At 26.7% G+C, this 24,896-nt stretch overlaps 2 protein-coding genes across 2 annotated transcripts; one reads left to right on the forward strand and one right to left on the reverse strand.

Annotated features, from left to right (window-relative positions):
• Positions 1-5,567: 5,567 nt before the first annotated feature.
• Positions 5,568-9,067, forward strand: LOC123268960. Its single transcript, XM_044734427.1, has 6 exons — positions 5,568-5,589; positions 6,460-6,929; positions 7,031-7,233; positions 7,312-7,519; positions 7,552-8,187; positions 8,682-9,067. Exons 1-5 carry the CDS (start codon positions 5,568-5,570, stop codon positions 7,945-7,947), a joined length of 1,299 nt encoding a protein of 432 aa, XP_044590362.1. The 3' UTR covers positions 7,948-8,187; positions 8,682-9,067.
• A 207-nt stretch (positions 9,068-9,274) lies between these two features.
• LOC123268524 lies at positions 9,275-15,737 on the reverse strand. The gene is made up of 4 exons (XM_044733681.1): positions 15,657-15,737; positions 11,045-11,281; positions 9,969-10,262; positions 9,275-9,888 (listed from the first exon to the last, which is right to left on the reverse strand). The coding sequence occupies exons 2-4, from the start codon at positions 11,270-11,272 to the stop codon at positions 9,424-9,426; spliced, it is 987 nt and encodes a 328-aa protein (XP_044589616.1). The 5' UTR covers positions 11,273-11,281; positions 15,657-15,737; the 3' UTR covers positions 9,275-9,423.
• Positions 15,738-24,896: the final 9,159 nt, after the last annotated feature.

The raw sequence follows: 24,896 nt of genomic DNA on the forward strand, positions 1-24,896 counted from the left end.
TTTCAACCAGATTTTTATTTTTAAACATTCCCTAGTTGATTGGAATAAAAAAAAATTTGTTCATACGTTCTTTTGGTTCTGCAAAGCCAAAAGGGTGTATATTTTGAGATACGCCCTTTTGGCATTAGTAACGAAATATTTTTTATTTAATGTAATGCTAAGACGTTTCTGTAATGATTAACAATAATTCTACACAATCTATATATATATATATATATATATATATATATATATATATATATATATATATATATATATATATATATATATATATATATATATATATATATATATATAGGAGACTTTCTATAGATATAGTCACTCATCACGATATATCTGGAACTATAAGACCTAGAGACTTGAAATTTGGTAGGAATATTCCTTTCGCTGCGTAGAGGTCAGCTAAGAAATTCCACCTACAAGGGGGGTTGCGGGGGCGTCAACAATGAAAAATTCCCGTTTTTAAACTATAGCTCCTATCGACTCCAAATTTGTAAGGAATCTTCGGTAAGAAATGTAGAAATAATCTATAAACAAGTATTATGATATCTCACCCCAGAGAGGGTTGCGGGGGTGGGTACTAACAATGAAAATTTTTAATTTTCAAGCTATAGCTCCGACAGACTCCAAATTTTGTAGGAATTTTCTGTAAATGATGTAAAAATAATTTATAAACGAATTTTACGATATCTCACTCCCGCAGGGGGTTGCGGGGGTGGGTATTAACAATGAAAATTTTTAATTTTCAAGCTATAGCTACTTCAGACTCCAATTGGATAGGAATTTTCTCTAAGAAATGTAGGAATAATATACAAACGAATTTTAAGATACTTTACAGGAGATGCGGGGTAGGGTATTAACATTTAAAATTTTTAATTTCCAAGCTATAGCTCCTATAAACTCCAAATTTAGTAGAAATCTTCTATATGTGATATAGAAATGATCTAAGAATGAATTTTACAACGAATCAACAATAATGATCGTAGGGGTGGGTGTTAACAATAAAAAATCCTAATTTCCAAAATATAGTTTCTAAAAACTCTAAATTCGGAAGGAATCTTTTATTTCTCATATAGAGATCACCTTAAAATGGATTTAAATAGAGTCTACTTTCGACAGGAATTCCGTATAACCATTTAAATTATAATCAGTACAATAATATAATAATAATTCCTAAAATAGAGCGATCGTACCATTTACTATCGAGATGGTTACATTTATCATCACACACTGAAAAAAAAGTTTTTTTTCAGTGCAAGCAGTTAAAGTTACCAATTGTATTATAAGCTATTCAGTAAAAGTAAGCACTGAATTAATCAACAACATTATCAATAATATAATAATAATAATAATAATAATAATAATAATAATAATAATAATAATAATAATAATCTATATTATTAAGAGAATAAGCAAAATTTTGTGGCCAGGGAATTTATATGATAAAATAGATTTTTTTATATATGGTTAAATTTGGTATCGTTCGAAAAGTCTTGACCTGGAGTTGTTCCTTTTCATGGTTACATATCATTTTCACTAATAGTCAATTTATGACGGTAAGTATTTAAGCTGCATTCGAAAATGCTCTATCTCTGATACATAATTAAGAAATAACCTTGAATCTTGTGAATTATTGACTTTTTTTAAGATATAAGCTCATCCCAATGTTACACTTATCAAGACCTTACATTCAAGTACCTACATCATTTTTTCATATATTTATATATATTATACATATGTATATATGAAAAATATATCAAAATGCAGTGGGTACTCAAATGAAAGCTCATGATGAGTGTAACATCGGGATGAGCTTACATCTTTAAAAATATCAATAATTAAGAAATGACCTTGTATCTTGTGAACTATTGACATTTTTTAAGATATAAGCTCATCCCGATATTACACTTATCAAGACCTTTAATTCAAGTACCCATATCATTTTTTCATATACAGTGGAAACTCTATATATTTTACTATAGTTATTACTAATTTATTTATTTAATTATTCATAGTTAATAATATCCATTTTCAATAACTAGTTACTATTCTTACGATATTGTTGTTTAAGTAATTATTGTTATTCTTTAATTATTGTTATTTAATAATTATTTAAATATTTCCTGTTGTTTCAATTATTATTTTCTTTCAATAATTACTCAAATAATTTTCCAAGTTATTTTAACATTATTTAATAATTTATTTTTAACATTTACAATTATTTTAAGCTCTTAAAAATATTTTATTTTAAAAGTTTTATTTTATTTAAACGTTAAAAATTTCCAAAGTCCTTGTCGGTGTCTACTGCTAGTCAATGTAGAGGGCAATAAAACTCCCATTTACTTATGTATTCAGGATTTTTAATCTCTTAAAGAACTTGAATCTGTCTAATGACGGGAAATTTTTTAGATAGACCAGACGAGACACTTAATGCGTTTTCTCATTATTAGTGTCTGCTGTAAATTTTACTTTCTTAAAAAACGTATTTTAAAATTTATAAAAATTCGTATTATTTTAAGACAAATAAAAACCGTTAATTTAACCACGACGTAACAAAAATTTGAAAAAATTTTGAAAATTATTTTCAATAGGGTAGAGAAAGATACAAAAATTTCAGAAAAATCGTCACCATATAAATTTAGCTTATGAGAATGATGAGATGTAAATCAACTCATCGGTCGTACGGTTTTTGGTTGAAAAAGATAATTTTATTGATCACAAACAAGATACATAGTCAAACAAGCTTAAAAATTACTTAAAAAAAACTCGATAAATACTATAATTAAATAATGCTATGCTACTCAAGGTAGATCTCAGCATTTACAAAATAAATAAATAATATATTAAATTGACGATATTTGGTAATTAACAATATTACGTTAGTATAGAATATTAATTTAGATGTAAAAAATTAGTGTTTAAAAAAATACATCTGAACTCTTTTAGAAGAAGGGAGATGGGAATTGGGAGGGTAAATGGGAGATATTTATATTAAAGATATATTATATACATATTTACAAGTATTATCTGATGATAAGCGTTGAATAATTGTTGCCTTTTAAAGGTGATGTTGGATATATTCAGTCGGCGGAGTTATTGTTTCCATGTCGTTCTTTTTCGGATCTCATCGATATGTTTGGCGTCATTTTTCAGCCACCAGTAATCTTCGTTCAATCTGTGTTTGTCGATAATGTCGACCTTTGGTAGTGCTTTGGAGAAATCAAGGATTCTTTCTTGATCATTATTAATATTTATTATTTTGCAGGTGCAATGACGTTTTACGTGGTAGATGAGGGGTAGATTGAATTAATCCTGTAGCACTCCTATTTTATCACAGAACGTGAACATTTCTGGAGTTAAATATCCATTTGAGCATATATCAGTGCAAATTTCATCACTTGGACAGCGTACATTGGTCATTATTGGGTTCCCGATATCTTGGTAGCTAGCGTAGTAGTTGCGGCATAGTTTTAGATAGAAGCGATCTAACCTGGTTAAATTAGCCATGTTGTAGATGTTCCCGAGTTGAAATTTAAAGCCGAAATAGAGCTTCCTAGTCCGGAATAGAACCCATTTAGAGCCCAGTAGTCCGAATAGCACCGACATTGGACCCACAGGTCCGACTTTTAAATCGAGAGGTCCGATTTTGAGCCTCGAGGTCCTCTCTAGACTTCGAGAGGTCCGATTTTAAACCCCGAAGTCCGATACAGAATTGAAATCATTATTTTCACCATTTATTTATTTATCAGTGAACTTGTTAATTAATTTTTTTTTTTTATTTAGACAACATATACGAGAGAATTTTTTTAAGTTGTGTCGTAAAGGAGAATCTAATCAATCGTAATTTATTTATTTATGAAGATTTGTACATGTTAATTAATGAAAATTCGTATTTTCAAACTGACAGCTCTCAGAGGTATATCAGCGAATAAATTCATTACTTATATTTTTCCAGAGACGTACGTAAAATTTTTAGAAATTACATATGAAAATTTGTCATTGAAAAAAAAAAAATTATTTTCAAATTAATATTATTAATTTTAATAATATTAATAATTTTTGTATTTTTTAGTATAGGCGATCCAGTCCATAAACAAATTACTAATGATTATTATACAACACTCATGATCCTGCTGCGATAGTTGTATGCAAACCTTACAACGTTATACTTGAAAGTAAAGAGATTTTAGAAAATTTTTTTAATATTTTGTAAAATTCTTTAAAGCTTTTTAAAATGTTGAAAATTTAGTAATTATATAGAAGTGGGGCTCGCATGTTTTTTGAGGAAAAAAAATCGAAAAATTAATATTTTTCGGAATTTTTTTTTTCTTCAAATTGTTTATCTCCGCGGCGGATTTATGATAAAAATTTAACTTTAGCTCAAAATCATCCCTTAAGCTAAGGTAATTGCATTTGAAAAGTAAAAAATAAAAATTTGGACTTTTGATCAATAATTTGATGGTCAAACACTAAAATTTCGTTGAATTTGAACTTTGCATCTTGTTACGCATTAAAAACTAAACAATTAAAAAAAAAATTTCCAAAAATATTAATTTCATTTTTTTTTTTAAATTATTCCATTTTCGATGAAATTTAAGAAAAAAAATAAATCATTTGGTTGAAAACAATTTTTCATAGTGATTTCATAATTTGAAAAAACTTGAGTCCCACTTTTATATAATTACGGAAAATTTTTGAAAATTCTTTAAAGTATTTAAAAATTCTTTAAAGCTCTTTAAAATTTAAGAAAATATTTTAAAATCTTATTTAAATCTTTTTACAGCTTTTTAAAATGTTTAAAAATTTTTGAAAATTCTTTAAACATTTTAAAAAGTCGAAAAGGTACATTTATATTTTGTAAAAATTAATAAATAATTATTTCAAGTTTTACGAAATTTTTTTAACTTCCCGATTTTCGAAAATTTTCAATTTTCTTAGCGGGAAGTTAAAAAAAATTCTTTTGAATTTAATTAAATATAGTACGTAGCTTAACTAGTATAGTAGTAACGATGATTGATAACATTTATAACTTGTCACCTATATTTCAATACAGTCAATAATTCATATTCAAACAAAATTAATTCACGTACTATCGTTCGTAGTAGCGTAATCGGTTAAGCATCGGCTTCGCGTCTGTAGGATTGTTTGTTCGAATCTTTGTTAGGGCGTATTTAATTTATTTCTTCTGGCTAGGTAGGCGAGTGTTTAAGTTTAGACTAACGTATGTTATATCTGGTAAATTTCTGAGTCCAAAATGCACTTTGAACTAAAAACTATAAAAGTTCTCTTCTATTAATTTTTTATTCAAAATATTTTTATAGTTAATAACAAAATTGTGGATCATAGGGGCTTGGTGTTCTTAACATGTCTTGATCTGTAGAACTACTAAGCAAAATTCAGACTGTAAAGCAATGACGAAAACAGAAGGGACGGCAAAATAACGTCGTGCCTTTTTATGCAATCATCTTTTTTTATGGTTAGACGAATCAACTCGCGTTTAATTTTGAACTTAATATTATGAATCGGGAGTTATTTTACATGTTACGGAAGTACAAAAAAAATCCTCAATGGTTAACGAAGCGCTGGTTGGTTTGAAGACCATAAAAATTATAACTTTAGATTGCATAGAAAACAAGAATATAAGAAGGTCGTAAATTTTAAATTCACATGTGTATGCGTACAATGGTTCTTATTTTTATAACATTCAATCTTTTTCTACAAACTCAAACATATCATATTGAAATAATATATTTTCATTCATCTAAGATGAGAGCCCCAGTAGCTGCTCAGGAACCATATTCGCATTTGTGAATATAGATATACAAATACATGGAGTGAGCAGGTACTGGGGCTTTTACCTTACTTGAAATATATATGAAAACATTGAAATAATAAGTGAAAGTTGAGCTTAGATAGTTTAATATTCTAATTATACAAAAAATTATATTGTAAAAATTCGGAAGCGAATTCCGAGTGAATTTTCAATTATGTTAATCGAAATACTGGAGTTAAAAAATAAAACTCGCGGCGGACAGAATAAACCTTAATTTTTTTTTATTAATTAATGATTATAAAATTTATACGCTTTATTGAAAATTCATACAACTCAAAAATTAAAAAAATTCTCGAGTAAATACGTCATTATTCAAATTTTTAATAAAAATCACTTTGGCCAGTTTCATCGACAGTTTTTTGTAAAATACAATTATTTTTAATTTGTTAATAAATATCAACAATATTTGTAATATTGATATGAAACTAAAAAAAAGCATGATGCTTTTGTTATTATTGAAAAGCGGTGACTTCTCTTTATAAAAATATCAAACGTCAAATGTTTTTGTGAATTTTAACGATTATAAAAAAATATAATAAATAATGCAAAAAAATGTGTAAATATTATTAAAATAAAATGTATTTTATGAGTGATTCAAATAAACTGAATAAATAATAATTTTTTAGTCGATATTTCTCCAAAATCCCGGCGTCTTGAACTGCAAGCAAAAAATGAAACTCCAAAACAGAGTGAAATTAAAAACTACATTGGCCCAATATTGACAACAACTTTATGTGATTTTAGTCCTCCTGATATACAAAAATTACTAGGCGTAACACCGCAACTCGAAGGTCCGCCAAAAAATTTATGGACGCCTCCGAGTGATAAAATAATTTTACGACCTGTTACAAATCACAACATCATCAAAGCTCTTACTCATGATGGGATACTAAATTTAGGGGAACAAGTTAAGAGAAATTACGAAGCAGATGTAAATAAAAGAGTAAATGACAATTTAAATCGCGAGATAAATGAAATCCGTTCAATGTTTGAAGCTGAAAAACGTCATGCTATTAATCTCAGTATTAATGAGACTAGAAATGTATATGAAAGTAAGATTGATTTATTAACTAAAGAGCATGAAAGTAAATTGCAGGTTATTTCTTTATTTATTTAATTGGATTTTTTTTTTTTTTTTTCAATACAGTAACATATAATTGAAATAATCAAATTACGATTCACTGTTTTATATTTTAGAGTGCGCTCGCTGAAGTTGTAGAAAAGTCTAATAAGAAATTACAAAAAGCTGTTGTGGCTGAACGTGTGAGCGTGACACATCAGATGCTTAAGAAATTAAGAGATGAAATTGGTTATATGGTCATTAAACTGTACGATGAGTTCGAGAGAAAATCCCGAGTTGACCGAGAAAATATGATTGCTGACTTTAATAAAACAATTAGGTCCAATAAAATTTTTAATGCGGTATCACTTTACTTTCAAGACGAGTCGTAAATTATTTTTATTTTTTATTTTTATAGAAATGAACGAAATAAAAATAATGATATTTTAAATGCTTTCGAGAAAGAGAAAAATCTTGAGATGAATATTCAAAGACTTGAAATAGAAAATAAATATCTTAATCTTCTGATAAATTCAGTCAGGGCGGAAAGATCTCACAGTGAAAATCGAATGAGTTTTCGCCAGCAAAATTTCCAGGTACTGTTATTGTTTGTTGAATTAAAAATTATTAAAAAAAATTAAATTTTCAGGAAAAAATTCAAGCTCTTTATGAACTTCTGGTGAAAACATTGTACATAATAAAAGTATTAAATAAAAAATTGTCCCAACCGACAGCTCGAATTCACGAGCCCTCTTGGCGAGATAAATTACAAGAAATAATAAGTAAATTTAAAAAGATGATTAATTTTGTATTTCACGCGATTCCGGGGCACGCTGAATTTCTCCTTTCTCTAGAATCACTTTTGTCTTTGGAACATCATGAAGATAGAATTGCTTGTGAAAATGAGGATAGTAATCGCTGTGTCTTGGGAATAATAAAAAATTTCTCTGGATCATTAAAAAATGACGTTTTTCGAGTTGTAGAAATTGTTGATAAAAATGGAAAAAAATGGAGGCCTGTCACTTTGCCATATCAGGTAATGTTTCATTTTTAATTAGTAATCAATAATGAATAATAAAATAATTATCTTTTTTTTATGTAGCCATCAGTCGACGATGAAGATGAACCGCTTTTCATACCAGAAATCATTTTGTATCATTATATCGATGATGTTTTGTCTGATGATAATTTTCCTATAGAATCAAATGATGAAATCGATAACGATGTTCGGACTTTTGAAGAATTGACTGAAGAAGATAACTTTAAGATTCAAATTATGGATTCTGATATTAATGTAACACAAATTTTAAATATTTCTATTTATTAATTATTAACGCGATTTAAAAATTATAGATACAAAAATTAATGCTAAAAAAATCGAAAATATCAAGACATAAAAATTTAATTTTTTTAGAAATTAGTAACAAATATTTTAGATTATTTAAAAATTTTTGGTTTTAAATAATTTACAAAATTTGTGTAAATTTAAAAAATTATTTTGTATTAATTTTTTAAAAATAATTCTATATTAAATTAATTGTAATTTACTTTTTAGCTGAAAAATTCCAGAGAATCAAAAATTATAGTTACAAAAATTAATGCTAAAAAAATCGAAAATATGTAGACATAAAAATTTAATTTTTTTAGAAATTAGTAACAAATATTTTAGATTATTTCAAAGTTTTTAGTTTTTAATAATTTACAAAATTTGTGTAAATTAAAAAAATTACGTTGTATTATTTTTTTAAACATAATTCTATATTAAATTAATTGTAATTTACTTTTTAGCTGCAAAATTCCAGAGAATCAATTGCATCGGACAAAAGAAAATCTTCTGTAACTACACCTGACGACGTAATTCAACATAAAATTCGGACTTCTTTAAGAAAAGCGATTGAAATTATAACAAAATTAAAAGAAGAATTCCCTTCAAGTGAGCCACAGTTCTCCAAACACGAGGACGAAACTGAGCGTATTTTACTAGACTTAATGAAATATTCCAATGATCTAAAAAACGTCTAAACTATCTAAATCTAAATAAAACATCAAAAATTAACATACAAATTTTTCATGTCACATAACTTTATTTGACAAAAAAAAATAAGTTTATAATGATATTGACAATAAATAAAACAGTTCACGTGAATTGTTTATGAGTAATATGAATTAGATATGACAGTAACTAAAAAAAAATTAATTAATTATTTAATTAATAACTAAACTCAAGTATAATTCAAACATAAAAAAATAAAAAAAATGAAAAGTTTTTAGTCAATAAAAATAATAACAACGTAAATTGTTAGTTATATCGACTTAAAGAACATCACTTATCAATGCTAATTGATAATTATTTACAATTTATCATTTATCAAAGAGCTTGTTTTCATATTAGTTATAATAATAATAAAAGTATATCTATCGAGTTCAACTCATCATTAAATACCATGGCGGTAAAAATAAATGTACGTCTTAACAAGTTTAAAAGTTAAATCTTCTGCAATCCGTGTCATTAATTAATTTAATAATAAATTTATTTCTCATAGTCCTCTTCGTCGGGTCTTACTTGAGGGAACCTTCTGAGAATTTGTTGCTGTGGCTGAGGTCTTCGCTGTTGCAGAGGGATGTTTACTTCCTCGGGACTGCGGAAGACTTGGTTAGAGGGAAGACGATATTGGGAAAGACCTTGTGGTGTTGGAGAAGGACGTGCTATTGCTGGAATACTGTTCAAGGTGGTCTGTGAAGGCTGGTTTGAGTACAACTGAGAATTGTGATGGGTTCTTCTAGGATTGGGAGTCTGGTGGTAGTCTTCGCTTTCACGTTCGTCCGTGAAGATATCTCCTGGGAAGTAACGTTCACTGTATCTCAAAGTAACGTTTGGTTTCGACTCAGCTTCTTGTAAGTTCAATGGTTTGTAAAGGTACTCATTGACGAAGTGATACTGAGAACTCTTTTTGCAGCTTATGTCTCCATTTGGTGGCATGCAGATCAGATGAACCTATTAATTTAGATAAATCGGTCAGTGAAACTCGCTGGTATCGATCAATATTTATTAGGTTAAAAGTAAAAAATAAATACCTGGTGGAAAGTAAAACCTTCTGGGCAAATCCACGAGTGTTTAGCGTTGTCTTGACAGTAATGGAACACTTCACAGTTCAGTTCTTCATCAGCATAATAACCTGTTTGCTTACCAACACAATCAAATTTACTTTGCGGTAAAAGTAAGCTCAGACGATCTGGCTCTTCTTTTTCTTCTTCAAGAGGCTCTTCTTCCAGCTGAGGATTTTGCACAGCATAAGATGCACCACGAATTGGACCTTGACGTCCTCCGGTTAGAACTCTTATTGAGCCTTCATTTGGTTTACGATAAGCCTAAAAATTATTATTGAAAATAATTTTTCTACTTTTTCAAAAAAAAACATTACAAAAAAATATTTAAAAAAATTTTATTTATTTTTTACATGCGCATATTTTAAAAATTGATTTTTCTGCTCAAAAATTTTTACCTTCAAAATCATCCAAATTTTTCTAAATCAATAAAATTCTGTAAATTTAAAATTTCTGAATAAAAAATTTGGTAAGAATATTTTAATACTTGGATTGAATATTTTCTAAAAATTTTTCTGGGATTTATAATAAAAAATTCTATCAGTTCACTCTTTAAATTTCATTACCAATCAACAAGATGTTAAAAAAGTAATTTTTTGAGTGAACATAATTAAAAAACAAAAAAAAAAATTTTATCTATTTTTTACATGCGCATATTTTAAAATTTTTTTAAAAATTGATTTTTCTGCTCAAAAGTTTTTAGCATCAAAATTTTTCTAAATCAATAAAATTTCTGAATAAAAAATTTGGTAAGAATATTTTGACACTTGAATTGAATATTTCCTAAAAATTTTTCTAGGATTTATAATAAAAAATTTTATCGATTTACTCTTTAAATTTCATTACCAAGCAACAAGATGTTAAGGAAGTAATTTCTTGAGTGAACATAAAAATTTCTACAAACATCTAATTGCTAATAAATCTTGAAATATTGTAACAACAATGTTTCCGAGTCTATTAAACCACAGCTAATTTGTTGAGCATGAAAAGAGCATTGTGTAAGGCTAGTAATTTATTTTTTCTATTTATAGACCAAAATAATTTACCGGTTGCTGAGCTGGCCGATAGAGAGGAGTAGGCGACGGAGTAGGTGTAACGACATTATCCTCGTAACTGTCATCTCTGTAACCACCTGAGGCCTGACCAAGGCCAGGACTGTTGTAAAGAGGCCCGTAAGTTGGTTTACCAGGAAATGAAACAGATCTTGTATCTAAATTGTAGTGATTTTGGGCCGCTGCTATCGCAACCCAAGTCAGCAGAAGCACTCGATGCATCCTTTGGCTCTGAAAAATAAAAATAAATGTAGAAACTATTCTATCCATATGCATTGCGCTTTCCAGTTAATAAAAATTGCATTTATTTTCCCTTATAAATCTATAAAGATCTAATGGGAGAAATACAAACAAACTTTCGCTGACCCAAACACTCTCTTGTGAAAATCAATCTCCAGTAAAGTTGATGAATCATCTTCAATTGTACGTCTCAATATTTGCAAAACAATGAGTTTGTTATTTTTCAGTCTACATGGAAATCGTTCATGAGATTAATTAAATCGTTAATTACTTTCTCGTTTGCTCAATCGATGCGGTATAAGGTTGACGTGAAATACAAGTGACATTACGTTGCATGGTACGGGTAAAAAAAGTAATAAATTTTATTACTGACAAATAAACGATACTCTTCCTCATTCATACTGGGTCATATCGTTCACTAGGACAAACGTGATAGTTTTCTCCAAATGATCGTTAAACGCATGATACCACTCTCGTTTTACAGGTATACATGTGTACGTTTCTGTAATTTTTAGTTTGACGGCTATACTCACTGGCACTTACTTTAGCGAACGTCTCCTATTCGGTGAATGAGGTCGTTTATGTTTAATTTATTTAAGTGGAAAGTTTTGAATAGCAAAATGAAATGTTTACTATATTCGCATGAAATTGAAACTTTTATTTTAGAAAATTTTTATGGTGAGTTAAAGACAATTCAAAAACACTTATCGTAAGTGTTTATTAATTTTAATTGCTTTCTTTGTGTTTAAATTGGAGGTTTTGGCGTGTCTGTGATTTAAGAGTCATAGAGAATTTTTTAAGAACTTTTTTAAAAGATAAATTTTAGTTTTCAAAAAATTAATTTATTCACAGATGAAAAAATTTACTTGATTCTAGAGAGAAAATTTTGAACTAAGATAATTATTTTGAAGAATTTTATTTTTTTGATTAAAGTAGAAAAATTTTCTGTTTAATTTAAGACCATAACATTTCTCAAAATTATTTTTTTCGACAAGATTTTTTTCATTAAATCAAATTAAGTTTTCTATCAGTTCTGATGTTTCATAATTGGTCATTAATAATTGATCATTGATCAATATAAATAATATACAACATTAATTATCTTTGAAAATTTTTTTCACAAAATTTTAAATCAAATTTTATTAAATGATATTAAAAATATCATAAAATTAATATATTTTTATAATCAAACATACCATTTAAATCCTGTTCTAATTTTTATTACAGAAAAAATTTACCTTATCACGCCCATTTTTAATCAACATAATTATAGTAATTAATTAAATGAACTAAATTCTACTAATTGCACATAGCAATTTGTTGTAATTTAAAAGCAAAACACTTAACTTCGGATCATTTACTCGATAACTTACATAATTATTTCTATCACCGTCGATTAATCATACCCAAGTATCCAATAATTTATCAAAATCACTTAGAAGTACTCTAAATAGAATGTAATAATATAAAACTTTTAGGAAAACAATAATTCTAATACTCGGACTCAATATAATACCTTTGCGCAAATAAATTATCGAATAAATTCTAAAGGTCAGAGTTTAAGTTTGACGAGACGTTTAATAACTTTTGAATTGCATAATATTACGATGTAGGATAAAGTCCCGAGGTGAACGATCTTTTTGTGTCAGTGAATCAGCATTGGGAATCGTTTAATAGCGGTAAATGTTTATCAATAATAATATAAATATAAATATCAATAGTATCATCATCAAAGAAAGCTTATTGTATTAAATAATGTCTTATGCCTTATACTGCTGATGTAATTGCGATTATTAATCGAAAATAACGGTTGACAATAAAAGGAAGTACGCACAACCGCAATAATTATTCTTTTATTTTTGTTTTTCATTATTAAGGACTTTACTGTTTAGGAATATTTGTATAATCAGTATTTGCAAAACTCAAGAATGGAGACCGTAATCATTAAATCGGAGATCAAGAGTAGACCGCGGGTCCTGTTTGGTCCGCTGCAAGTGAAAGTGAGAGGGCTGTAACTTTACTCACAACGGCTTAGATGAAAATTATAAACGGAGTAAATCTATATCAGACCATAAACCAATATAAATTATATACGGTTCGTGCAATCCAAGTCCGGCCTATTATTAGCAACTCATTGGCTTGATAAGTTGTTTATAAGATCTTAGTTCGAGGTTGTAGGTTCTATCCTTCTATCGCGTTCTAACGGGGTGAGAATGCGTGTGTTTAACGCCCTTGGAGTTTAAAACCACCAACCAAGGAATTTATGTCAGATTGCATTACTTTATTGTCTGTCTGTCTATACATTCTGAGACACGCCTTTCATTTAAACAATAAACATCAATTACTTATTACTTATTACTTTACCGTGTCATTGACTTCTTGATACACTTTCGATTTTTATTTTAAATTCATTATTAGTGATTATTTATTAATAAAAATTCATTATTTGATCAAAAGGATTGAAAGTCAAAATTAGTTTTTATTCATTTTTGGATCAAATTTTAAAATTAGAAATTAAAATTTTTAGTTAGAAGAAAAATTGCAATTAGAATTTTATGAAATAATTTTCTATAGATTATGTTTGATTAGGAGGACAAAGAAAAAAATTTGTAAAAATTATTTTTCAAAACTTATGAATCAGTAATATCCATTATCCTTTGTTGATAAAAATATTTTTTCGTGTTAATTTTATTTTAAAAATATGAATTTTCATTATTTTATTATACACAATTTTTAGAGAAAATTTTGAAGGCATTGAAACGGATATTATAATGTCATATTAGAAGAAATATTTTATTTTGAAGAAAATTTTATTGTAAAAATTTTTCTCGTTAAGAATCATTGAAAGAAATGAATTAAATTTTTTAATTTTAATTTGATTAAAAATTTTTCAATAAAATTATGCATACATAAAAGAAAAATTTTTGAATTAATATTAATTTTGATTAACTTAAAAAAATGATATTTTTGGATCAAAATTTTGTCTCTTAAAACAAGTTAATTTTTTATCAATGCATAAAAATTTAAAATTTTTTATAGGTATTTTTTTCTATAAATGATAATTTTTTGATTAATTTTCTTTAATTAATTAAATTTTCCGAAACAATAAGTAAAATAAATAGCTTTAAAGCAATTTAATATATCAAACGTTGTCTTACCCCGACAAATAAATATTTAATCATTAAAAATAAATGGTCAAGTATGTAGTAAGATGGTAAAATGCAATAAATTTATGTAAGAAAAAAAATGTGTATCAGTAATCCCGAACAAGATATGCCGGTGCAGGTTACTGCAAGTACAAGTCACACGCCCGTAATTCTCAGTGTATATAAAGAAAGCGATTGTGTAACAAGGGTATAGAGATAGTTGTCCAGTTGGTCGGAAACTCTGAAATGAGATCACGCTACGATACGGGTTTGGCCAGGTTAATGTACAAGCAGTTGCTAATATAAGTAGATTAAAAGTGAGCAAAATCTAAGCACATATTAACTTCTGCATATATGTCTGGGAATTTTAAGGAAATTGACTTATTTACTTTTAAAACATGTCGATCGCGTAATACTGACAGCTCGTTAACGTTTGAGGGCAATAAATCTTATAACTAAACCATTTTAAGTTCAAATTTTCTCTATTTTAATTTCATTATCTTACTCGGTATTTTTTTATAATATTACCAATAATGTCTACTATGTTTAAATAGGCACTTAACTTGTATTTACTTTACTTTTTGCTTCTTTCGATAATAATAACTCATAATCACAAGTAATAAAACTACTCAAGTGTAAAAACTAAATTGCCAAGTTTGAATTAATATGCAATAATCAATAAAAAGTAAAATTACTTATAGCTTCGATACTTTCCAATTGTTGATCAGATAAATGTAATTATTATTTATTGTTACGAATAATAAATTTCCATTTCAATATTAAATTATCCGTATTGTAATTAATAAGGAAACAATTATTTTAATTTGGCAATTTTTTTCGAGTCAAATGTTTTTGAATTTTATATTTATAATCCAACCATTTAAAAAAAAACTTGATAAAAATGAATTTACATTTATTTTAATGAAAAAAAATTTTTTGATTAATAAAAAAGTACCAAAAATTAATTGACTTTCAATTTAATTAAAAAGAAAATCGAAAAAATTATTTTGACTAATAAAACTCAACAAAAATTTATTAAAAGGAATTTTTTTAATGAATGAGAACTAAAAAATTATTGAATAATTTTCTTTTCACTTAAAAAAAAATTTAATAATTAAGTTATTAAGATTTTTATAAAATGATTAATTAGTTATAATTAAATGTGCAAAAATAGATGATTTCACGAATGATTAACGAGTGAATATGGGTTAAAAAATTACCTGTTAATATGTGATATCTAGTAGAATGTAAAACACCAAGAACACAGGTGATACGTCAACACGCACGGGATTTATCCTGCGGCGGCGCCACGGCATTCGCTTATATAGCTTGGCATGCTGAAAGTTTCCTCCACCAGCAAGGCAGCATAAAATTGTCCATTTCGTACCATATCTCACATTGAGACTTATGGTCTTTCGAGAGGTGGTGGAATCCAGTTTCATTCGGTCCAATAGATTTGATATACTCCAATTGTATTCAACTATTTAACTTTGCTTGTAATTTTGTTTTCGAAAAAACAGTGAACCATAAAAAAACTATCCGTCATCGGATCAACATTAATAAACGCTGGATTAACAATTATCATCGCAGCTTTCTTACAAGAAAGTAAATAGATCCCAATCCAATTCAACCGACTATAATTTGTTTGGTAACCCGTACCGACGAAAATTTTATTTAAAAGATTTAAAGCCTGTGCTGTCCTCATTTGTTACTTTTTTATTATATTTCTTGTTTTTATTTTTGTTCTTATTCGCTTTACTGTTTTTTGTCTTCATACTTTTCTCTCAAAGACTAAATACCGCGTTGCATCATCGCTATTATACATTATAAATTTTACTTTTTATTTGAATAAAAATAAAATAAAATTTTGAATGATAAATTAGATTTAAATTTGGAATGATGAATAAAATTAAACGAGTAATAAATAACAATAGTGAAAATAAAAAATGTTCGTGCTGCATGAAAGAATTGCCAAAAGAAAGTACCGATCCAATTTCATACATTTCAATAAATTAAGAGTATTTAGTGCGTAGAATTTGACGATGAGTGATTATGATCTCTCAACACATACACCGGCGCTATACTTGTACGAAATATCATGCACGTAATGCTTGTAATGTTGTTATACATCGTACGTGTACATCATTTTGTTCTTTCTACACTTGACTCAGATTCCTACAATCAAATCTTCGCAGGATCATCATAATAACACACATGCTAGATCATAATGTACGTGAACATTGAAAGTCCTGGGCTTTCCTTCTCGTTTCTGATTTATATTTTTCATTTAAAATAATAATAGATTTAAAAAAAAATTATTAATGAACAGTTAGACTTTTATTGTAATGAACTTCGGAAATATATGATTCGATTGTATAAATTTAGTGAAAGAAAAAGAAACAATATTAAATATTAAAATATGGAAAAAAATTATCATGTTTAATAATGATTAATAATTTTTATTACGATCAGACAATCATTATTACTATTTAAAAATTTGATATCGTTGTTTTAGTTAATAGTTAGTTATATTTATTCTTCAATTGTTATAATTTTAAATTCATCTGGAGAAAAGTTTTAACATAAATTTTCGGAAAATAACAAAAAAATTAATGAATCAATATAAATAGAAGAGTTAATGATATAGTACTGAAGTAAATTAAAACGGAGAAAATTAAAAGTTTATAGATGAATCTTTTCAAAATTTACCTCAATATATATTTAAGTAATTTTGGTCAAATTTTTGCGCATTTTTTAACAGTACTTAAAAAAATCTCATCTAAAATTAAAAATTTGATTTTCCACATTCTTATTTTTTAATTTTCTTCGTTTAATATAGATAAGTAAGATTTATTTATAAAAGTCCAAAATCAAACGCATAGCATAGAAATTTTTAAGCTTAATTTGAAAATAACTTTAACTTAATTTTTCATGACACTTAAAATAAATTAAAAGTGAAAAAATTAGTTTAACAATAAAACTAAACCAAAGTGAGTATAAACAAGCTTAGCTAAGAATTTAAATTTTATACTATCTCCAGTATTTTGAAATTAATTTAAGCCGATTAATTTTAATATGAGGTATCAGGTTCTAGTTCTTACCTAAAATTGATTTTTTTCCATCAACAAACAATGATTGATAGAGATCAAATCTACACAGTAAAAAATTTATCGCCAAATTTAACACAAAAATTTGTGATGACTTTGTTGATGACTTTTTTTACACAATCTGTGTTGAATCAACATACTAAAATGTTGAATTCTACACAAAAATTTTTACACTTTACACAATGACGAAAAATTTTTTACTGTGTATGTTTTCACTTATACTTCATCATAACTAATATTTTATTTGTATTAGGCATACTATTATCATTATTATTACTAATAAATTTTAAAGTAATACATAATATATAACAATCAATATTTTGCTCTCGAATCCATTAATTTTTGACATATCAATTTGGTAATGTACTTAACATAAAAAATCTCCTAAATGTAAATTATTCAAGATATTTCCAGATGACCTTAAACTATACTTCAGATAGCGTTTCTAATCCCAATCGAATATCTCGATTACCTAACTACTTCCGGACTGGATCTAAATACCGATACCGATACGGAGAAATTCGATTAAATTCTGAGATTATAACAAATTATTCAATTAAATATATCAAAATAATGACACGTATATCAAAAGAGTTTTATAAACGCCGATCGAACCCCCAATTTAGAAAAATATTTATCAATACCTTAGAGTAAAAAAAACTAAAATCTCAAATAATCAGACGGTGAATATATTATCATTCCGCTGAGGGAGTGGTCTCGATGAAAGAGTTTTGTTTTAAGTATTTTAATATACATTCGGGTGCTATGAACGCAGAAACACTTTCACCTGAAGAGTGACCGAGAGATATCGATAGGGAATAAAATAGTGAAAGAGCGAGAAACTGAGAGTCATATTAACTCTACTTCTGAGTTTAGTCTCCTGACTAGAGTGAAAGTCATCGATTGAGTTCTTTTCTTTTATGTGTACATGCATTGCAGTACACATTACTTGCACTACTGTACTTTATTTCTCACTGCATTGCATTGCGCTTATTCTGTACTCATGCCCTCCATCAGCGTTACGCCCTGCATTTTTTTCGGACATGTCTTTCTTCAATCGTAACTTAATTCCTCTCTATAGAAAAGTTGAAAAATTGTAAATATAAACAAACTGATTATCAATTTTTAAGGAAAAAACAGCATTAAAAATTTCAAGTAAAATTTTGTAGACTAAAAATGATGTATAAATTATAATAATTTATAAATTTTTTAAAATTTAAATTAAAAAATTTTACCTATACTGGAATAAAAAATTAATTTGACTCAGAAAAAAATTCTTGAACCAAGAAAAGTCAATTTTACTTGATTCAAAAATTTTACTACTTATTAATAATTAAAAAAAAATTTTTTCAAAATTATGTTTTTAATTCTATAATTTTTTTCTTGAATCAACTTAATTTTTATTTCAATATAAACAAAATTTCCAAGTTAAAAATTTTTATAATTTACTGAGTTAAAGTAACTTATACATAATTTTTTGTAGTCAAAATTTTATCCGAAATTCAAGTTTCAAAATTTCACATAAATTTTTATTGTAACAGCCTATTACATCGAATCTTTAAAATTTTTACACCATATTTACAAAAAAATGAGAATAATTTAAATAAGTATCATAAATTCGAATTTATGAGTTATATGAACTGACTTCCACCTTCTCTATAATTACCGAGCCATATGCAAAAGCAATAAACATACATTAAATCAGTTATGTAGCCAAGGAATTGCAGATAGAAATGGTTAGGTGACTATTTCCACAGTACAGAGTACAGCATCTATTCCAGTCAAGGATCTTCAAGGCCGTTGTACTCCATCACTGTAATACTATTTATTACACCGTCAAGCATGTATCATATGTCAATGAGCAAATATTAGGTGAAATAAATCGTTTGATTTATAATATAAATGATTATTGTGTAGGAATGATTTATGGATTCAATTTTTAACCAAAGACCCACAGAAACCCATTTATCACGATTGTAATCAAATCATTGATATATTTCCGGTTATTTGTACTTCTATTTGTTTATCATGAAGTTATAAATTATAAATTTGTATTTAAAAATGAAGTTACAGAATGATTGAGCCGAGCTGAAGGAGTGCAAGTGTAAGTATGTAGAAGGTTTCAGTAAAAGAGTATCATTACTTTCGCTGGATAGCAGTTTTTGTCGTTAACGTTAGATCAGCCGTAACAGCGTAAATATAAGTAGAAAGGTATAAACCTGAGTCAATAACACCAGAATTATTAACTTGTGTATATATCTAGCGGTCATGGTCTTGCGGAAGTGGAAAATATATGTTTAATTTTGTTTTTTTTTCTTTCATCGTAGGGAAAAGATGTGAAATTAGAAAATTTGGATAAGAGATGGAAATTGTTTCGAGTGACTCGTTTACTGGTTACTTTGTTCAATTTGTATTTACTTCCGGTTAGGCGTTATCTAAATTGTTTTGATTGCTTATTGTCTGAAGATTTAGGTTTATATTTTCTATTATTTTATCTTCAACTTTCATGGGGTTCAACAATTATTAGATAGCAATTGTTTTATCGATATAAACACTAACTTTGTTTTGGATATTAATAAAAAATTAGGTGCTACTATTTTTTTTATAAACATAAAAAAATATCATCAATGATGATATTCCTCATAATATAAATAGTAAATTCATAAATAGTATATTTAGTTATAAATAGTAAATTTATTTATATGTTTTTAAAAGATCCTTTTTGGATTGTCATGCTATAAAATTAATAAAGTTTTATTGATTTTTTAGTTTTAATTTTAAAAATTTTTAAAAGTAATTTTCAAAGAAAAAAAAATGTTGAAAGTTTAATGATCTAGAATCTAGCACATAACATTTTTTAATTAAAAAATTGTTTTTGATTAAAGTAAATTTTAATCGATTTAAAAATTTTTTCTGCTTGATTTAAGATGATTAACTACTTTGAAATTATTTTCTTTTAATTCTAGATTTTTTAACTTCCCGCTAAGAAAATTGAAAATTTTCAAAATTCGGGAAGTTATTGTTTTTACCCCGTTTTTCGAAAATCGAGTTTTCATCAGATCTCGACGTTTTAAGGTCCTAGGAAGCTTTCCTGACTATTCCCGGATGGTGTCTGTATGTATGTATGTATGTGTGTGTGTGTGTGTGTGTGTGTGTGTGTGTGTGTGTAAACCTCTCATAACTTTTGAACGGCTTGACCAATTTGATCGCGGTTGGTGCCATTCGAAAGATTTCGACTAAACTTAGATTTTGAATACAACTTGGACCGATTCGAACCGATAGATTTTGAGAAATCTTAAAAAAACTGCGAAAAAAATTTTTTTCAAATATGGTTTTTTTTAATAACTTTCAAACGGCTTAACCGATCAATTTCAAAAACTAATCAGCTCTCAACATCAAAAAAACCACGTCGATCACCACTAATCCGGTTAAAATCGGTTGATTCGTTCGTAAGTTATCGTTGACGAAAGAAAACGAAAAAAAGTGTTTTTTTCGAATTACACCGAAATTTCCGGTCTGATCAATTTGTGTTGGAAAATATATCATAGAATTCAAAAAACTGCGTCGAATGCCGCCAACCACGTGAAAATCGGTTCATTTATTCAAAAATTATTGCGGTTTGAAAATTCAAAAAATAGTGTTTTATTAAACTTCTATCAGACTTTTGAGCTCGGGGAGCTCAAAACTACACGAAAATTATATTTTTGAGCTCAAAAACATAATAAGTGCAATTTTGAGCGCTTAATTTCAAAAGTAGCGGGAAGTTGCAGGGATGGCCTTCAGGGTCAACCGTTTTCCTAATTTTTTTTTTACAAAATAATTTTTTTATCGGTAAGATATGTATTAATAGAAGAAAAAGAAGTAAAAAAGGTAAATATATTATCAAATGAAGTCAGTAGCGAAAATAAATGTTACAAATAAAAACCAGGAAATTTAATCTGCTTGAAAAAAAGTTTCATGGCTTATCGACGTATCCTTGATACCTTAAAAGTTATAGAAAAAATAAGAAAGTAATCAATTGTTCCAAAGATAGTATGTTTACATTTTTTTTTCAATTTAATGTTGTAATTAAAGTGAAATAATTACTTTCCAATGCTAACTTTATGACTTTTTAGGTAATTTTCTTATATACTGAATCAACATAATATTTTATTTTGCATTTAAGTAAAGAATGAATTTTTTTTTATTAATAAAAAAATTAACAAGGTTAAATTCACGTTGTTCTAGATTTCTATTGTCAATAATTAAAATAAAGAAATATTTAGATGAGACATTAATACAAAATTAACTCACACAGAAGCATTAACTGTTCTATTGCTTGCTGAAAAAATTGCATGGCACAATTAATCGTCAATAATTAAAATTCATTAAAAAAAGTTTAACCTGTTGTTAAGATTGTTAACTATTAATTATCATGCAATGTTTTTAAGTAATCAGTAGCGCGGTCAATAATTACTTTTTACGCAATTAAATTGATGATTTTTGATTTCATAAGAAAATTATTTGATCAATTTTTATAGAATTTCAAATCAGTTTAAAATTTCAATTTAAAAGTAGAAAAATTTTTTTTATTTTCCCAGTTTTTTTTTTTAATTTTTCAAAAATTATCGAGAAAAGAATAAATAGCTACAAAAAAATCAGATAAATTTCGAATTAAAAAAAAAAATTATTTTTCATAACAATTTATTGTAAAAAAAATGATACAAAAATTCTTTCACGTCGACTGATTCAATCAAATTCTAAAATACAACGAAACTGCTTACTTTGATTCGATGATCCATACTCTCAGCTTTCTATAAGGCAGTGTAATACATCATCATTTCCCGTGATGAATAATGAGTTCTATTTTATATTTATATATTTATGTACATAAACGATAATGATAAATAATTATATGTCTACTCAATTTGAAATAAAAGCTTGTAATTATATATTTACGTTAACTTTATAAGTATTTTTAAAAATACACATGAAAAATTTCCCATAATTGAATATTTTTCTGCACTATGATATTTTATTAAAAAACAATTATTCCGTAACTACCTATTAATTAAAGGATACTTAATTAGTATAATTACTATTTAAATTAAATCAAGCAATCATCATGTTCAATTGGTGGTAACTGAAAACACGTAAGATACATGTAGCCGATTAGCTTACGCGGTTGTTCACTTTCTCCACTGCGTAAGGAGGTAACGCCATTGTCGGCAATCTGTTGATTTAAATTCCCGCAATATCACCGTGGAAATCGGTAACTACGATTTCTGTACGAAGAAATGCAGCGATAAAATTTAACTAACAAAGACTTATGAAATAAAGAAAAAATATACATAAATATCAAGTTTACATTATTATCTTAATATTTATGTATTTATTTATATGAATACATAAATTAATTTTGAAAAAGGACTTGTAAAAGTTGTTTGTTGATCTTAATCCTGAATCACTTTAAAAATAAGCGTGTCTTTCGGTAAAATTATATATTTTGTTAGAATTAAAAATAAATAAGTAAATTACGATGTTGATGGAAATCAGCTACATGATTTCTTAACACACCTTTTTTATTAGACATTCCTATCAATTACTCATGCGGGTTTATCTGCAAGATCTACAAAAATTAATAATTTTAACACGACAGAGACGCTCGTAAAATTAAATTCAGTATTATTTATCAGAAGTTCTGAGGTCTGTGTTGGGAATTAAAATTTTTATTCATCACTGTGTAGTCGGTTGCTTTGCGGGTCTTGGAAAATTTTAATTATTAAGAATTTATGAAGACTTAATTTTTAGACGCTTGAAATTTATGGACTTCTTGAATTACATACTTTGTTCACAAGTTAAGTATTCTCGGTTATGATTAAGCAGAATTATGGTCAAAGGTTTTTTATGTGTTAGTATTTTTAGATTTTTCAGCATATATAAATAATTTATGATTAAAACATTATTAGATCTTTTATTTTAATTTATTCTGATAATTTTGAAAATTCATAGGTGTAGTAAATTAATAAAAACTAATATAAAAATAATAATTTAAGAAATCTTCATTTTTTTTTATTTTGTTTGTAAAATAAATAAAATTTTCTTTAAAAATTCTTTTTAAAAAAATTAAAACTTTTTTTTTAACAATATTCGCAAAAAAGTGAAGTTATAAAGATTTTTTATTGAGAATTTTATAAAGGACTGAACTTTAAAAACTAAAATTTGATCATTCTTACAGTTTTGTTAGAAAATAAATTTTGTTTTAAAATTATCAACAGCGCTCGATAAAAAATTAGAAGATTTTCAATGAAAAAATTCAAGAAAATGATTTCAGTAATAACAGATTAATTAAATTTCATAAAAAATAAATTGTCACAATTATACAATATCCTGAGTTGATATAAATTTATCAAGACTTCATAATCTTTAATTTGAGTAATATGTTACGCGCATAATATATATGTATACATATAATACACAAGTAAATATTTTTCCACGCTCTAAAAATCAATTTTTATTCATACCTACACAATTTTTTTTTCAACACACTCGTGTTATATATTTTAAATAGACTTATATTTTGACAGCTGAGATTGCGTGCATTTAAGCAAGTGCCTTGGACACTTTCTCTGGACTTATAAGTCCACTTAAAGAGATAATATCGTTAAAATAAAAACTAACATTGCATTAAATAAAATAATTAACTGGAGTAGCTCAAAAAAAAATAAATACCATAGAAGAAAAAATAATAAAAACAACAATAAGGCCTGTTCCCTGTTATTTTTTCAGTGACCATGAACATGATGGAAGTATATTGTATGAATTCATACAAATTTAATAATCCAACAACGGAATTTTATTTTACTTTCATTCTTCATTAAATATACATGTATATTTAATTTTTTTTTTTTATTTTTAATAATAATTTATTTCATCAACATAATTACGTAAGTCGAGGCAATTAATAATAATATCGCTTGGGGCGTGGATGTAAACGATTGTATGGATTATTATCATATTGCCAATCTCCAAAAACCATAAACCAATAATTCAATGATTCGCATTATTATAATATATGTGTATCCGAAGTCGACATTTGCTAATTGAAGATAAAAAATGAGGATTATAAAAGCCTTCGCTTCAAATAACATAAAAAACAAACAAAACTAAAGCTCGCGTTTTTAAAAGAAAAAAATAACACACTGAAAGTATATTTTCAACGTCATTATCAAATAAAGTGAACGCTGTATCAAACGCTATTTTTATTATCTCAATTATCTCAAGATATGAATGACAATTACCGAAATTGAAGAGAGTAAATCAGGATCTCTTGAGAAAGATATCAGCGAGAGAAATAATTTTACTTCGCGATAG

This window comes from Cotesia glomerata, linkage group LG7 (genome assembly GCF_020080835.1).
Source record: "Cotesia glomerata isolate CgM1 linkage group LG7, MPM_Cglom_v2.3, whole genome shotgun sequence".
Classification (NCBI taxonomy): Eukaryota; Metazoa; Arthropoda; class Insecta; order Hymenoptera; family Braconidae; genus Cotesia; species Cotesia glomerata.

Excerpts from the sequence above, each read along its gene's own strand:
- LOC123268960 (XM_044734427.1), top strand. The coding sequence starts at position 5,568 with ATGGTTAACGAAGCGCTGGTTG. Across the intron at positions 6,930-7,030 it reads AGCATGAAAGTAAATTGCAG|AGTGCGCTCGCTGAAGTTGT; the intron begins GTTATTTCTTTA and ends TTTATATTTTAG. Across the intron at positions 7,520-7,551 it reads TGTTTGTTGAATTAAAAATT|CAAGCTCTTTATGAACTTCT; the intron begins ATTAAAAAAAAT and ends CAGGAAAAAATT.
- LOC123268524 (XM_044733681.1), bottom strand. The coding sequence starts at position 11,272 with ATGCATCGAGTGCTTCTGCTGACTTGGGTTGCGATAGCAGCGGCCCAA. Across the intron at positions 10,263-11,044 it reads ATCGGCCAGCTCAGCAACCG|GCTTATCGTAAACCAAATGA; the intron begins GTAAATTATTTT and ends AATAATTTTTAG. Across the intron at positions 9,889-9,968 it reads AAGGTTTTACTTTCCACCAG|GTTCATCTGATCTGCATGCC; the intron begins GTATTTATTTTT and ends CTAAATTAATAG.